General features: G+C 34.5%; 1 protein-coding gene across 1 annotated transcript; it reads left to right on the top strand.

The window, feature by feature from the left end:
* Positions 1-5,827: 5,827 nt before the first annotated feature.
* On the top strand, positions 5,828-10,500 carry LOC143530455 (ACT domain-containing protein ACR4-like). The gene is made up of 7 exons (XM_077025988.1): positions 5,828-5,908; positions 6,955-7,000; positions 7,459-7,573; positions 8,417-8,484; positions 8,791-9,390; positions 9,484-9,588; positions 10,035-10,500. Exons 1-7 carry the CDS (start codon positions 5,835-5,837, stop codon positions 10,395-10,397), a joined length of 1,371 nt encoding a protein of 456 aa, XP_076882103.1. The 5' UTR covers positions 5,828-5,834; the 3' UTR covers positions 10,398-10,500.
* The last annotated feature ends 4,398 nt before the right edge of the window (positions 10,501-14,898 follow it).

Genomic DNA, 14,898 nt, shown 5'->3' with positions numbered 1-14,898 from the left:
CCAACTGGGCTCTGCTGGGACCTATCTCTTCAGTATTTGAATTATAAATAACTCGTGAGTTCCCTTTGCGTGCTGCGTGGGGAAGTCGGTAACATGCCAAAATTTTTAAATGCGGATATACATAGGCAACATGACAACATATAAATAGTTTATCTAAATATCAAACAGAATTAGAACTTGGTTGGTGTTGTTTCTTGGCTTATTACAGTATTGACGGGGTATTGATACTCGGTAGGGATGACCTCGATACCGACCGGTACCGGTATTGAAAATCCCGATCCCGAAAATTACAAATTTTTGGTACCGGTACTGAAATGTTCGGTTCGGTATCGGTACGGTACCGTGACTGTACCGGTATTTAAGGAAAAATTCGGGAAATACCGGTACCGTACCGGTCCCGAAAACTCAAATCCTTGGTACCGATTCAGTACCGACGGTACCAAATCGGTACCGATTTCGGTACCGGTACCGGTACCAATCGGTACCATACCGATTTTTGCTCATCCCCTAATACTCGGTATATTGCTTACAATACAAAAATGATACTTTACTCAACACCGTACGATTATCATTTTGACACAAAAAAAAAAATTTGGTTTGTCATGATATCGGCACTCACCGACACTCTGAAAATAGGAACAACCGAACAAAAGTGAAACAAAGAACAAACCAAAACCTAGAACAAAAAAAGAACAGGGACCAAACCTACACATGTTATATATTGACCGTGTCGGTAGGGTTACGTTTTTCTCTTTCTTTTTTTTTTCTTTGAAAGACGAATTTTTTTTACTTCTTGCGACTTGAACATATAACCTTTGGGTGTTTAAGAGACTTTGTCTTTGTTGTCGGGCCACCAACCCCAGGGCAATAGTTGTAGTTAATTACCAAGTGTAAGATTTAGTAACGACTTTGTAAAGACATCAACTATCTGATCTAATCTAATCATTTATCGACATAATTCGCCCAAGTATTCGAGCAACGTTTTCTATAGCAAAATGAAAATCGACTTTCACATGCTTTGTGTGGCCATGGATAATAAGATTAGCTGTGAGATAGGTTGCAAATGACAAAGTTATTTAATCTTTTCTAACTTATAGTTGAATATGTTACAATATTATATGGTATATCAGAAGTTTTTAGATTTACCTTGTACTAATACCTATATTGAAAGTTTGGATTAAAAATTGTTAATGAATGAGTCGAGCCCGAGCTCAATTAGGTTCGGGCTTGGCTCGTTTATTACCTATTTATTTTAACTTCTTTTATATATTTGATAAAAACCTTAAACAGCCTAAACTCGAATCGAGCTCGTGTGCAGTACCTTAAACGAGCCAAAACTCGGCTTTGTAACATGAAATTATTACACAGAAGTCCAAAAAAATTAAAACTTAAAAATAAACACGGCTCGTGCCCGAACCTGATAATTACACGAGCTTTAATTGAGGCTCTAGATAGACTCGAACTCGATTAGCCTCGGCTCTCTTGCACCTAAAATACGTTTAAATATATAATAATTTAGAAAAATGATATATTATAAAAAGAAATTATTATATTTGGGTCCCATGACACATGTTGGGCTGGGCTAGAGGTGTTTGGTCCCATCATACATATTGAGACAAAAGAGGTTTTACAGCTCTTATTGATATGGTTGATTTAATGATGTTAACAGGAGCATGTGATGTTTGGCATCAACATCAAAGTGGGTGGGGTTGCCGAATACTCCATAACCATTAAAAATTTGAATTCGTATAACAAATTTTACATTACCTAGTATTATTAAATTATATAATAAAGTCTAAAAAATCTTTTTATGGCATATAAACATTTAAACTTTATTCTTTATATATATTCGGCCTACTAAAAGAATAGTATAGGTGTAACATGTAGCCAGTTTCGTTATCGGAATATAAAGTTCTATGGTATATTTTTTATGGTCAACCCTAAAATAATACAAAAAGAAATAAAAATTACTTGTTATAAAAGAAAGTTTAAGGTGTTTTTTTGGCCGATGTATACCAGTAGCGGATCTATAAGAAAATTTCAGGGTATAATGATATTTCCTTAGACCTTATGTGTATCCGATATCCAATCCGGTACATAAAACGGAGAAGGTAAAAGAATTTCCGCACTAATTTTATACTTCACCGGCAAGTTGAGAGGTAGCCTGAGCTACCCCTAGCTCCTTCATATGCCCATCCATGTTGTAGACTTACAACATTGTGATTTTACTAATATTTATTTTTCATAAATAAAAAATGGAAAAAAAATAATAGAAGTGTGTTTTTGTGTTTTTATATGATTGATAGAGATTGGAGAGAAGGGGACCCCATCCATCGAAAGTGTGCGAGGGGCGCTACCTCGCTAACACCCTTTGATGATGGTGGTGTTATGGTTTTGACGGATGCATTTTTATTAAAATTGTTGTGAGGTGGCAGCCAGTGGCTCCATCGGTAGCCTAACAACACATTTAAACTAACTATAATATAATTATCATATTAATTAAGAAATAATTTTAAATTCTAAGTTTCTAACCTCAAAATTAACTGTGAAATTGAAGAAGTGAGATACCATCTACCTCTTTTATATATTTTTAACCTTTAAGATTCAATTAAAATAAATATAATCCCATAGTTGATGGACAAAATTCTCCTACTTTAAGCAAAGTGCCATAAACCATGTGGCACCACATGATATCTTCACTATTTATGTCGTTTAAAGCAAAATTTGGACACCTAAATGCTTGGTCTTACCATGACAAATTGTACATTTGTACACATGAAAAGTTGTTTGGGTGACCAAATTACTATAGTCTTATGTCATATTTGGACAGACAAATGTAACAATTTGGTTTAAGTCATGGTCATATAATGTTCTTTTATTCTTATATAGTTATCTTGTATTTGAAGCTCCATAGCATGATAAAAATGAATACCAACTTTTGTGGCATACAAAGGTTCCAAAATACCAAAGATATGGAAACATATGATGGCATCAAATAAGGCATCTTTCCTTTTATAGCAAGTGGTTTTTTTTTTGGAGATATATCTGAAAAAAGGTTTGATGCATGATAAATTGATAATACATGAATCAACTAAATGTTGTATTTTTTTTTTTTAAATTATTGTAGATTTCTTTGTTAAAACAAATGTAGGTGGGTGTGGGACTTGGAGTGTGATGACACTTTTTCGGTTAAAGGTATTAGATAGCACCTTGATGGTTGAGAGCTACAAGGTCCGCCTGGTTATATGAGATGGAATAATTATGCTATAAGGAAAGTTAATATCTTGTGTTGGATCTTGCTTATAGATCGGTTACCGACTATATTTGATTTAAGCTCTAAAGGATTGGATATGTTCCTTCTATTCTTTGTCCGGTGTGCTTGAAGTCGATCAAAGGTTTGGACCATGTTTGCATTTAGGCTGATAAGATTTGGAATTTAATTAGTCATTGGTTGGGAGTGGTCTACTAGTCTTCCCCTCACATAAAGGTACGGAAAGTATAACCGAGTGGTGGATTCGTCTAGATGACTCAAAAAGAAAAAAGATCTGGCCTAGGCGATTTTTGGTGCGCATAATGAATCCCAATAAAAGATCTTTGATTTGAATTTTCCAATGTCTTTTTATGGTTCTCGTCTCGTAATTGTAAATGTAAGCTAAATTTAATAAAGTGACTTAGAAACTCGTTATTTTATATACATTTGTTTTGTGTTTTCCTCTCGGTTAGAATTTGATAGGGTGACTTAGAAACCCGTTATTTTATATATGTGCTTATTTTGTGTTTTCCTTCCGGTTAGAATTTTCTAATCGGGGCGAAACCTTTTTTAATTCAAGTTTGCTTTTTTAAAAAGAAAAAACAAATGTGAAATGGTCTTAAAAGTCCTGAAAGTGATTTTCTTTTTTAATTCCATTATGTTACTCAGTATGTTACAACATAAATGTATAAAGTTGTAGGTTACATAAAAGGAAACTATATTAAGAAAAAACATAAACCAAGAAAACAAAATAAAAGTTTTACATTGTTCTTAAAAAAACAAAATTAAATACTCATGTTAGGTTATTGTCAAAGTACACATGTACCTTTAAGGTACCAAACTTTTGTGCAAGTGGCATAGTAAAGGTACTCTAATAATGCACAATAGGGTCAAAGGGTGTGATTCTAGCTAATATTCAACTTCAAGAGAGTATGGGGGCTAACACCACATCTATAATCTTAGGAATTTTGAGCCACTTGTGATTATATCATGTTCGGGATACGATAGGTCTGGAACTACACAATACGACCAGACTTACTCGTGCCCGAAACACCTTACGCATGAAACACGATGTGCCGATAGCCCAAAGCCACAAACGAAACATACTAGGGCCAAGTTATGCTTAGGGCAAGAACACCAAGCCTATGACCACTAAGCAATAAGTGACTTAGTACAAACAATAAAGCATATGTCCAAGAACAATGACAAATATCACTATCTAACATATGGACCAATAGTTAATTACCTTGGTCTACAGGATAATAACTCAAACATGCTTACACATTCGACAACGTCAAATACGACACATTAAACTACAAAGGAAGGTACACATAAATAGTTATTTACGATAGAATAGTAAAAAAAAAACGTACCATGTACGTTCTCCACTAAAATGAATTCAATTTCCAGTTATTGTACTTTGTTGATTCTCGCGTCGGACTTTGCAGTCCGTCACAAACTGATTTTCTCATTTTTGTGTCGGAGTTTCATCATAGCTTCTCGCGTTAGTGATTGAATATGCTAATAAACAGTTGATAATGAATACACCAGAGTATCAACCTAGAAACGCTAATGGATTTTTATAGCAACAATTATATAACTTTATTTACTTTATCTTTGTTTATGTGAATTACATGCAGTGATTGGCTAATAAAGAACCCCGTTTGGACCTGATAAACTGTTTTCTAGCCGATTCTTATCAAACTAAAACCAATTTAACCCAAACCGGAGGGCCCTATCCTACGATTTGTAGATAAGTTCGTATTCCCACACCTTGAAACCGGTTTGGACCTTCCTACCTGACAATTTGTAGATCAGTTCGTATTCTCGCACCTTAACACCCGTTTAGACCTGACCCACTTTGAAAAACTAGTTTCGACCCAATCCTAATCAATTCCTATAGAGTTAAGTTAAAACTGGTTTCTAACCTGAACTGATTTCTAACCAAACCGGCTTTGACCAAAGTTCACCATATTTAACAAAAACAAAACCTCTAATCAATGTTTTCATAACTGGATTGGACAGCGAACCGGACGGACAACCGGTTCACCGGTTGAACCGGTTGGACCGGCCGAACAACTTTACTCCCAAAAACGATAATGAAGGCTGAAAAAAAGAATTTTAAAAAAATATATTTTTTTTTTCCATAATAAACCAGTTCAACCGGTCCCGTTTTCCAATCAGACCGATGAACCGCCTGGTTTTCTAGGAGGCATATTATCTACATAAAACCGAACCAATGGACCAAATCCCGGTCCGATTCAGTCTCAGCAACATTGCCTCTAGTAAAACATCATATTTAACAAAAACAAAATAACATATTATTATTATTATGTGACTACCCCTTCCACAAACAATAAACACCCCCCTTCACCCCTTCACCCCTTCACCAATCCCACAACCCACACCACAAAAAAAAAACACAATAATATTCCACACATTGATTCAACACCTTAACACTCGCTCCACCCCCTTTCTATTCTCTCTCTTTCCATACAAATCACACACACAAACCTTCACACCTCTCTCTCTCGAATTCTTTGATTCATTCATTCCTACCAACTTTTTCTCTAACAATAATAATATGCATTACTCGTCTCCTTCTGTAGACGTCGATTACGAGTTTGAAAAACTCGTTAATCGTATGCATCCACCCAGGTAACAAACAAAAGCCTTTCTTATGTCACCTTCACGTTCAAATTTATCAAATAAGTTAATGAATTCTGTAACCAGGGATGAGCAAATGGTACTGAATTGGGTACATGTTTTTTGGAGGTTTTGTATTATTCAGATTAATCGCTAGTCAGCACACCACTGCCTAACTAGTGATTACTACAACACTGGGTACTGGTCCTGGTACCTCCCCTTTTTAAAATTCGACGCCAGTACGGGACCCGGTGTTGGAAAAATTACGAGCTGATAAATTCCGATTGATCCCAGATTAATCGCTAGTTTTTACCCCACCCTCCGACTAGCGACTTTTACAACACTGATTGCATCCATTTTTGGCGATTTTCGGTGTCTGTATCTTCGTTACCCATTTTTGGTCAGTATTTTTGGTACCCATAACTTTGCGATTTTCGATGTCAGTATCTTCGGTACCCACTTTTTTGTGATTTTCGGTATCGGTATCTTTGGTACCCACCGATTTTTGGCATCGGTATCTTTGGTATCCATTTTCTTTTGCGAGTTTCGGTATCAGTATCTTTGATACCCATCTTTTGGCGATTTTCGGTGTCGGTATCTTTGGTACCCATCTTTTGGCGATTTTCGGTGTCGGTATCTTTGGTACCCATTTTTTTTGTGATTTTCGGTATTGGTATCTTTGGTACCCATTTTTTTGCGATTTTCGGTATCGGTATCTATTCTTTGGTACCTATTTTTTGAGGTTTCGGGATCGGTACCAAAATGGGTACTTTTGGTACCCACTTTTTGAGGTTTCGGGATCTGTATAGGTCTCGGTATAGTACTTGTATTTTAGTGATTTGGTACTAGTACCGTACCCATTTTTTTGTGATTTTCGGTATCGGTATTTTAGGTACCAGTTAGCTCATCCCTAATGAACTATTGTATGAATCCGTCACCGAGGATAAACTAAAACTGGGTTTATGATGTCACGCTAATCCACCGATTCAAGTTGAATTTTTTGAAATAAATTTAGAAATTATTAGTAACCGATTGCTGATGAAAATTTGTGTATTTAGGGTTACTGTGGATCACATTTCGGACAAGAAATCGACGCTGATTAAGGTAATAAAATTGGTACTATTTGTTGAGTTAATTATAGGAATGTGCACGATTCAGTTTGGGTCGGTTTTGGGCTAAAACCAAACCAGAAACCAGTTTTGGTTTTGTCGATTTTGGTTTGGTTTGGTTTCGGTTTTGCCATTTGAGGTTGACAATTTTGGGCCAAAAAAAAAGAGCCCGACGTAAAATAATGTATCTGGCCTAAATTACTTTGTTAATTACTAACTGTTTAATTATTATGTTTGTGGACTAAACATCGAAAAATTAATTTCTTATAAATTGCTTAAAATAAAAATTTTAAAATGAAAATATAAAAATTCGGTTTGGTTCAGTTTTTATTACATGCCAAACCGTTGGTTTTTGATTCGGTTCGTTTGTTTTGGGTTTCATGCACACCCTTAGTTAAATATGCGAAACGAGTTATGTAATTGAGTTGGTGTTTTGTTTTTATTGTTTTGCAGGTTGATAGTGCTAATAAAAGAGGAAGCTTATTGGAAGTGGTTCAAGTGTTAACTGATTTGAATTTGTTGATTAAACGAGCTTATATTTCGTCCGATGGCGGATGGTTCATGGATGGTAAACGTTGGATCTAGTACATGACTACAAATGAGAGTTTTCGTGCGGAGAATATGAATTGAGGGAAAAAAATGGACGCGATGGCATTTTCAAAATTAGTCTATAATCAATGTAGAGTAATAATAATAACTCTGCATGTAAAGTGTAGCGTAATTATTATTACTCTACTTATATTTTGTTGTAGTGTAACAATAAAGTGAAGTAATAATTGGGAAAATGACCAAAATGTCCATTTGGCCATCTTATTCCCAAAATGTCCACACCTAAATCTTGTCGAATCGACGACTTTTAATCAATACTCGATGGGGTTTTTTTAACCAACCAGATTCTGTCACTTGTTGAATAAATCTCGTTGGAAGTCAAAAAAATCTTGTGGGGCGCCAAAATAAACCACATCGGCTCTAATGATTAAAAAAAATATATTGGCCTGTTAGTTTTGTGACGTGCGGCAGGATCTTGTTGGTTGAAAATCTCGTCGGCTAACGACTAATGATTAAAGTGTGTGGGCCAACGAAGAAGGTGGACATTATGGGAAAAAGCTGGTGAAATAGACATTTTGTTTACTTTGACTGGTCAAATGGACATTTTGGTCATTTTCCCAATAATAATTACTCTAGGCTTTACAAGTAGAGTACTTATTACTCTACCAGAGTGATAACGAAAATGCCACCGCGTCCATTTTCTAGTTCACTTCGTATATTTTGTACGATGATTCTGTTTGTATGTTAACCTTACCCTGCATATATGATATATATATACATGTTTACTATATCAATACTTTTATTATTCGTTTCCAATAATTCAGTCACTAATAGTTTTTGATTGTTGTAATTCTGATAACAGTGTTTCATGTTACTGATCAATATGGGAATAAACTCTCAGAAGATATTGTCACAGATCACATTCTGCAGGTACTGGTATTCAGTTAATAATAATAATAATAATAATAATAATAATAATAATAATAATAATAATAATAATAATAATAATAATAATAATAATAATAATATTATTATTATTATTATTATTATTATTATTATTATTGTTGTTGTTATTATTATTTTTACAGATCACATTCTACAGGTACTTATATTAAGTTAATATTAATAAAAATATTATTATTATTATTATTATTATTATTATTATTATTATTATTTAGAGATTTTTGAAATAATAGTTGGTTCATAGTTCACTGAGCCACTTATGTTCGGTTGCAGTCACTTGGCCGAAGAGGGTGCAGTTTCCGGTCCCTAAGAGGCTCGGTTGGGGTCCAATGCGCATCCCAAAACACCACCATCGAGTTAACGGGCCGTGACCGCCCGGGCTTACTTTCTGAGGTATTCGCAGTTCTAGCCAACCTCAAATGCAACGTGGTTGGAGCCGAAATATGGACACATAATTCACGGATGGCTTCGATCGTTTATATCACGGACGAAGAAACTGGTCACCCGATCAACGACTCAGACCGACTCACGAAAATTAAACAACTTTTGCTATATGTTTTAAAAGGCGATCTAGATAGGCGCAGTGCACAGACAGCGGTCTCTGTGGGGTCCACGCATACGCAAAGACGGCTGCATCAGTTAATGTATGCAGATCGGGATTATGATACGGATGAGTATGATGTTCCCGAGGGGTCTAGCGGTTATAAACCGCTAGTGACGGTTGAAAACTGTGTCGAACGAGGGTACACGGTGGTTAACTTGAGGTGCCCTGATCGGCCAAAGTTGTTATTTGATACGGTTTGCACGCTAACGGATATGCAGTATGTGGTTTTTCACTCCACCATCATTGCAGAAGGCCCCGAGGCGTTTCAGGTAAGACTGTTTTAACGTGTTTTGATCGTTTTAATGAGCGTGTTTAGAGTTAAACGTGTTGTGTTAATCAGGTTTTGTTTATTTTTAATATAGGAGTATTATATCCGTCATACGGATGGATGCCCGATTAGTTCAGAAGCCGAGAGACAACGAGTTATTCTTTGTTTGGAGGCTGCGGTGAAAAGACGAGTCTCAAAGGTATGAAACCATTAAGAGGTGTAAACGAGCCCAACCCAAGTATGCTTGAGCTCGGCTCGTGAGTAGTTTTTCAAGCTTGAGCTTGACTTGGGCCCAAATTGTTTATTATATATTAATTAATTCACATTTATCTATAAAAATAATTAATTATTTGCATTTTTTTTGTAATTTAACTTAACATATATTATTAAGTTAGTTTAACATAAATAGTATTTAATATTTAGTTTTATCTTAACTTAAAAATATATAATTATTAAATAAATCTATATCATGATAATAAATAATTTTTATAGGTTCGTTTGGGCTTGCGAGTCAGCTTGAGCTCGTTTATTAAACAAGCTTATTTTTAGTCTCGAGCCTGTTTACACCCCTAGAAACCGTAATAATCGATTTTTAATGTTTGGATGAAAAACTGATTATATAACTATTATACTTATAATATGCAGGGCCTAAGACTAGAACTATGTGGTGAAGACAGGCTCGGGTTGTTATCCGACGTCACTCGGATATTCAGAGAAAACGGGCTTTCAGTCACTTGGGCCGAGGTGACAACCCGAGGATCCACAGCTGTAAACGCGTTCTATGTGATCGACTCATCTGGGCATCAAGTTAAAAGCGAAACAATTGAAGCGGTTAGAAATGCCATTGGTGAGAGCACACTTAATGTGAAGGAAGACGAATCGTTGACCACGTCAAAGTCACCCGCGCAACAAACGGGTGGGTTTTCGTTGGTTAATCTTTTTAGGACTCGGTCCGAAAAGTTTCTTTATAACTTGGGGTTGATTAGATCTTGTTCAGAAGTGGCTTAGAATTAGGTTTAGAGTTTAGAATAGAAGTTAAGGTTATGTATGGTAGGTAGTTAAAACATGTTTCTTTGTTTGTTACTAAATTGTAGGTTATTGGTTGTGTTAGTTATGGCACTTTATAGTTTACTGGCATTAGAGCCTGTGTCACACATGAGATGATCCAAATTATAAAATTACAGGTGAAGAAAATAATTATATAACGTATATAAAAAAATGTATTACATCTATGCTTGTATCTATACTATGTGTACATAAATTAATTTTATTTATATCACAAAATGATTTTTTAAATGTATTTAATAAAAAAAATGCATGTGCAGAAACGTACCCGAGAATGCCCTTTGATTGAAAATTTCATTCTCAGTGTCATATATATATAACTGAAAGAATTTTGGTTATTAGCCAATTTTGGGAATAAGACTTCTCATGCAATAGTAATTGTAACCACTCAACCTAAATTCATAATAAGTGTTACCTTTATTGATATATTTATCAATTTACAACCCATCGAAGGAAATGAGAACATTATATTGTAACGACGAATGTTCTTCAAGAACTATGTTTTTCTAAGCTGCACCATGAAAAAGATTTTGATAAGATTCAGGGAGCTTCTCGACTTTGTCATAATGACAACATAAAAAATAACATGTTAACTCATTCAATTTTGTGAATATTTTGCTTCATTTGAGCAAAGTTTTGCATGACATGTTTCTCATATAACGTTCTGATTACCATTAAAGAAAAGTTAATGCTTACACAAATATTTCAAAATTGATAAAAGTTAGAAGCATTGATAGGTCTAGGGTGCCATGTCGAAAGTGTTCGCAATATTTTTTAAAATTTTAATAGTCGTGGTAAAAATAGTCAATTTGCTAAATACCAAACCTTTTGATTATTTCAAAAAATGTCCTTAAAAATAATTTTGAACCTCGAATCATGTTTAAATTCTAACTTTCATTCGTTTAACAATTTCAAGTCAACACTTTTAACCCGTAACAAATTTGATGATAAATCTATTTGCATTTTCAAACTTTTAAAAATACTCAGATTTTCCATTTTTGACACGCAATAAATTTTGATCTAAATGTAGTTAACTTGTACCAAAGAATCTATTTATCAACTTCTTAACCATAAAAATCAAATTTAAGCTCCACAAAAAACTCGAAACAATCCTTAATAAAAAAAACTAAGAAAGTAAATATGATAAAGTTTGTTATGTCTGAAAGTTATTGATATATACCATCCTTACATTTTAACATGTACATAGTTTGCTAAATTAACCAAAAAATAGATAGATTTAAATCATAAATTTATAATTTATAAATTTATATGACAATTTACAATAATAATAATAATATAGATAAACTGATTGATTTTTAAAAAATAGATCGACTTTTAAGCATATATTTATAATTTAGTGATTAAAAAAATTATTTTGTAAAATGAAAACATATTCAAGTTTTGTTTTTTTACAATTTTCTACAATATACATAGTACAATATGTTAATGATAACATTTGAAATTATATTATTTTCAATCTTTGACAAACATGGTTTGTTGTTGATTTTTAGATTTCACTAAGTATTTTGGAATATATAGTAAAATAATATGTTAACATTTATTTTTATAAAAATATATAGATATAATATAAATAGAATATAAAAGGAAAGTGAATTATTATTTATCTATTACATATATTAGTTTTGGAGGGAAAAGAAAATATGAGAATTAACCAAAAGATGACAATTGTCTACAATTATTTTATTTTATTAGAATAGGTAGACATGTCTAACTTTATCTCAACATTTTATGGGTTTAGTGTATAATATATAGTTATCTGTAATGTTATAATCTATAATATATATAAACGAAAACCCAAAAATCCTATGTGTCGCGATGTGGTCGCCCCTACTTTTATAGAAGCCACCAGATTTATTGATTTAACCCAAATTCATAGGTATGGGTCTAACCAAAACCAGATAGCTTTTTAACGGATTATAACATCTCATTACTTAACAATCTTATTATTACCGGTGATCTAGTTGATGAAATAATCAACTTAAACTGCATCTGTGTGTCAGTTTTGTATGAAGGATTTGGGTAATTGAAGCATTTCCCTGGATCATAAGTTGAGTATAAGTTGGAAGTTTTACTGCTACATCAAAGAAATTATAGAGTGGAATTGTTAAGTAAATTTGGCATGGCATGTTGCAAACCAGCATTAACCCCAATGGAGAGTAATGTACGACTTAGTGCTGAAGAAGGTAGGCTTCTTGAAGACCCAATTATGTACCGGAGCTCGTCGGTAGTCTTATCTACTTGCCGCTTATGAAAGAGCCGAGGAAACCTCATTTGGAAGTCGTTCGACGTGTGCTTGGGTATGTAAAGCCGAGTTCGAGTTATGAAGTATTGTTCAAGAGGGAAGCTAAAATCGAACGGGTCGGATTTTGTGATGTCTACTATGCCGGTGATCTAAGTGCTTGGCGATCCACCACGGGTTACGTATTCATGGTGGGGTCGGGAGCAATATTGTGGTGTAGTAAACGGCAACCAGCCGTTTCGTTGTCCACTACCGAAGCCTGAGTATTGTGCGGCTGTAATGGCAGCTCAAAAATGTGCATGGTTAGCACTGTTGCTAGAAGAGTGGAATCATGGATAAGAGCATCAAGTCACGTTGTTTGGTGATGGTATGTCATCTATAAAGTTGGCCGAGAACCCGACTTTTCATGCTAGACCCAAGCACGTTAAAGATCATTATCATTTCATACGTGAGAAGGTGCTTAAAGGCGAAATTGATTTGAGGTATGTTAACACGGAAGAACAGTTGGCGGATATGCTAACAAAGGGTTTATCTAGAACCAAGTTGATCAAGTTTTGCCACAGTATTGGAATGGTGGAAGCGAGAGTGTTGAGAGGGAGTGTAAAACACAAGCAACACTCGAGGCTAGGGAGGTTCGATTCGGTCTCATAGGAGCAGTTGGAGGAGATCAAGGCTTGGTTACTTGGTGACCAAGTTATTTACTTTTTAGCCAAGTTATTTGTTTCCACTGTCTTCCTCGTTCTAAAAAAAGAAAAACAAGAAGACACAATGTTGAGAAAGAAAGATAATTGTGGCTTGTTATTTATCATTGTATTTTTTGTTTATTTCCGTCATTGATTGCGTTTTTTTCCTTGACATTGTTTCTTTTTTTTCTTGATATTGTGTTATATTACTCAATATTGTGTTATTTTTTGCGATATATTGTGTATTTTTTATTTATCATTGCGTTTTTTGTTTATTTTCTTCATTGTGTCTTTTTTTCTTGGCATTGTGTCTTTTCGTCATTTTTTTGGAACCGAAATGACGAGGGAAACATTTTAATTTAGTTTTTTTTTGGATATTTTGAGTTATGATTTTTTTATTTTTATTTTCTGAATTTTTTAAGGGTTTTTTTTTGTTTTTTTATCTACAAATTCTTCTCACACTTCTCATTTTTGTCTCCATTTGCGTTTTAACATTTCCCTATAAGGATTATATCTTTTGTTTCCATTGTATTGAATATTTTTCATTTGTCAATTAATAAAAGAAAAGAGTCGCTTGAGTTAAGCAAACTTGTTCTTGTTTGGTTTTGATTATTGATCCACTTGTGATAATTTAACATTGTTGTGGGGTTATGCGCGTACTAGAACCAGTTAAGTGTCCGATGCCCAGTGCCGGTCCATCGTTTTTGGAGGCCCTAAGCGAACTAAAAAATGATGGGCTCTTTAAAAAAACGTGTTGTTGTAAACCCTTGTGCTTTACCCGAGCTTGGGATCGACAACAATAACAAGAAATAGCAATGACATATTAGTATAACGCAAAAGCCTAATCATAAACGTAATGCATTTTGTATTATCATTATCAATTAAGTGAATAGCAAACACAACAAGGATAATAGCAAGTAAATTGCCAAATATTTACTGTGTTATACTTAAATAAATGGTAAATGAAAACTGAAATTAGTTAAATACCTAATGTCCTAACAATGATAAATAATAATTTCGCAATGTATGAAGTCCTGTCTAAAGGTGGGTCGTGGGCGTTATTTTATCAATTCAGTTTCATTTGTTTTTGGGTTTTTACACATTTAAGATGAAGATTATTTCTTTCGGTGCAAAATCCGATACACATATATATACATTTGGTTTAGAAAACTGGGGGCCTGTTCTTTTGGTGGCCCTAAGCCGTTGTCTAGCCTTCTAAGCCTATAAGTCCGACGTTGCCGATGCCAAGTTACCCATGTTTACTGCGCAGAGTTTCGCACGTACACGCATTGTTTTTGCGCCGGATGTTGCGTTACACACATGCCGACGCCAGGTTATGAGCGCCCTGACACGGGGTTACGTGACAGATGTTGGGTTGTGGTCGTACCAGCGTCGTTTTACGCACGTAACGAGACCGGTTACGATCCAATGTCACGTGTAGTTACACGCATACCGAAGCCGGGTTCTGCGTTCCAAAGAAGCCCATCCTAACTCGTTTTTG

Source organism: Bidens hawaiensis, unplaced genomic scaffold, assembly GCF_021521415.1.
Source record: "Bidens hawaiensis isolate Kalapana, Puna unplaced genomic scaffold, B.hawaiensis_p1.1 tig00008946_1, whole genome shotgun sequence".
Classification (NCBI taxonomy): domain Eukaryota; kingdom Viridiplantae; phylum Streptophyta; class Magnoliopsida; order Asterales; family Asteraceae; genus Bidens; species Bidens hawaiensis.
This window is presented reverse-complemented; position numbering and strand designations above follow the sequence as displayed.

Coding starts and splice junctions, on each gene's coding strand:
- LOC143530455 (XM_077025988.1), top strand. CDS start 5,835: ATGCATTACTCGTCTCCTTCTGTAGACGTCGATTACGAGTTTGAAAAA. Junction 7,001..7,458: donor AGAAATCGACGCTGATTAAG/GTAATAAAATTG, acceptor ATTGTTTTGCAG/GTTGATAGTGCTAATAAAAG. Junction 8,485..8,790: donor TCACAGATCACATTCTGCAG/GTACTGGTATTC, acceptor GTTCGGTTGCAG/TCACTTGGCCGAAGAGGGTG.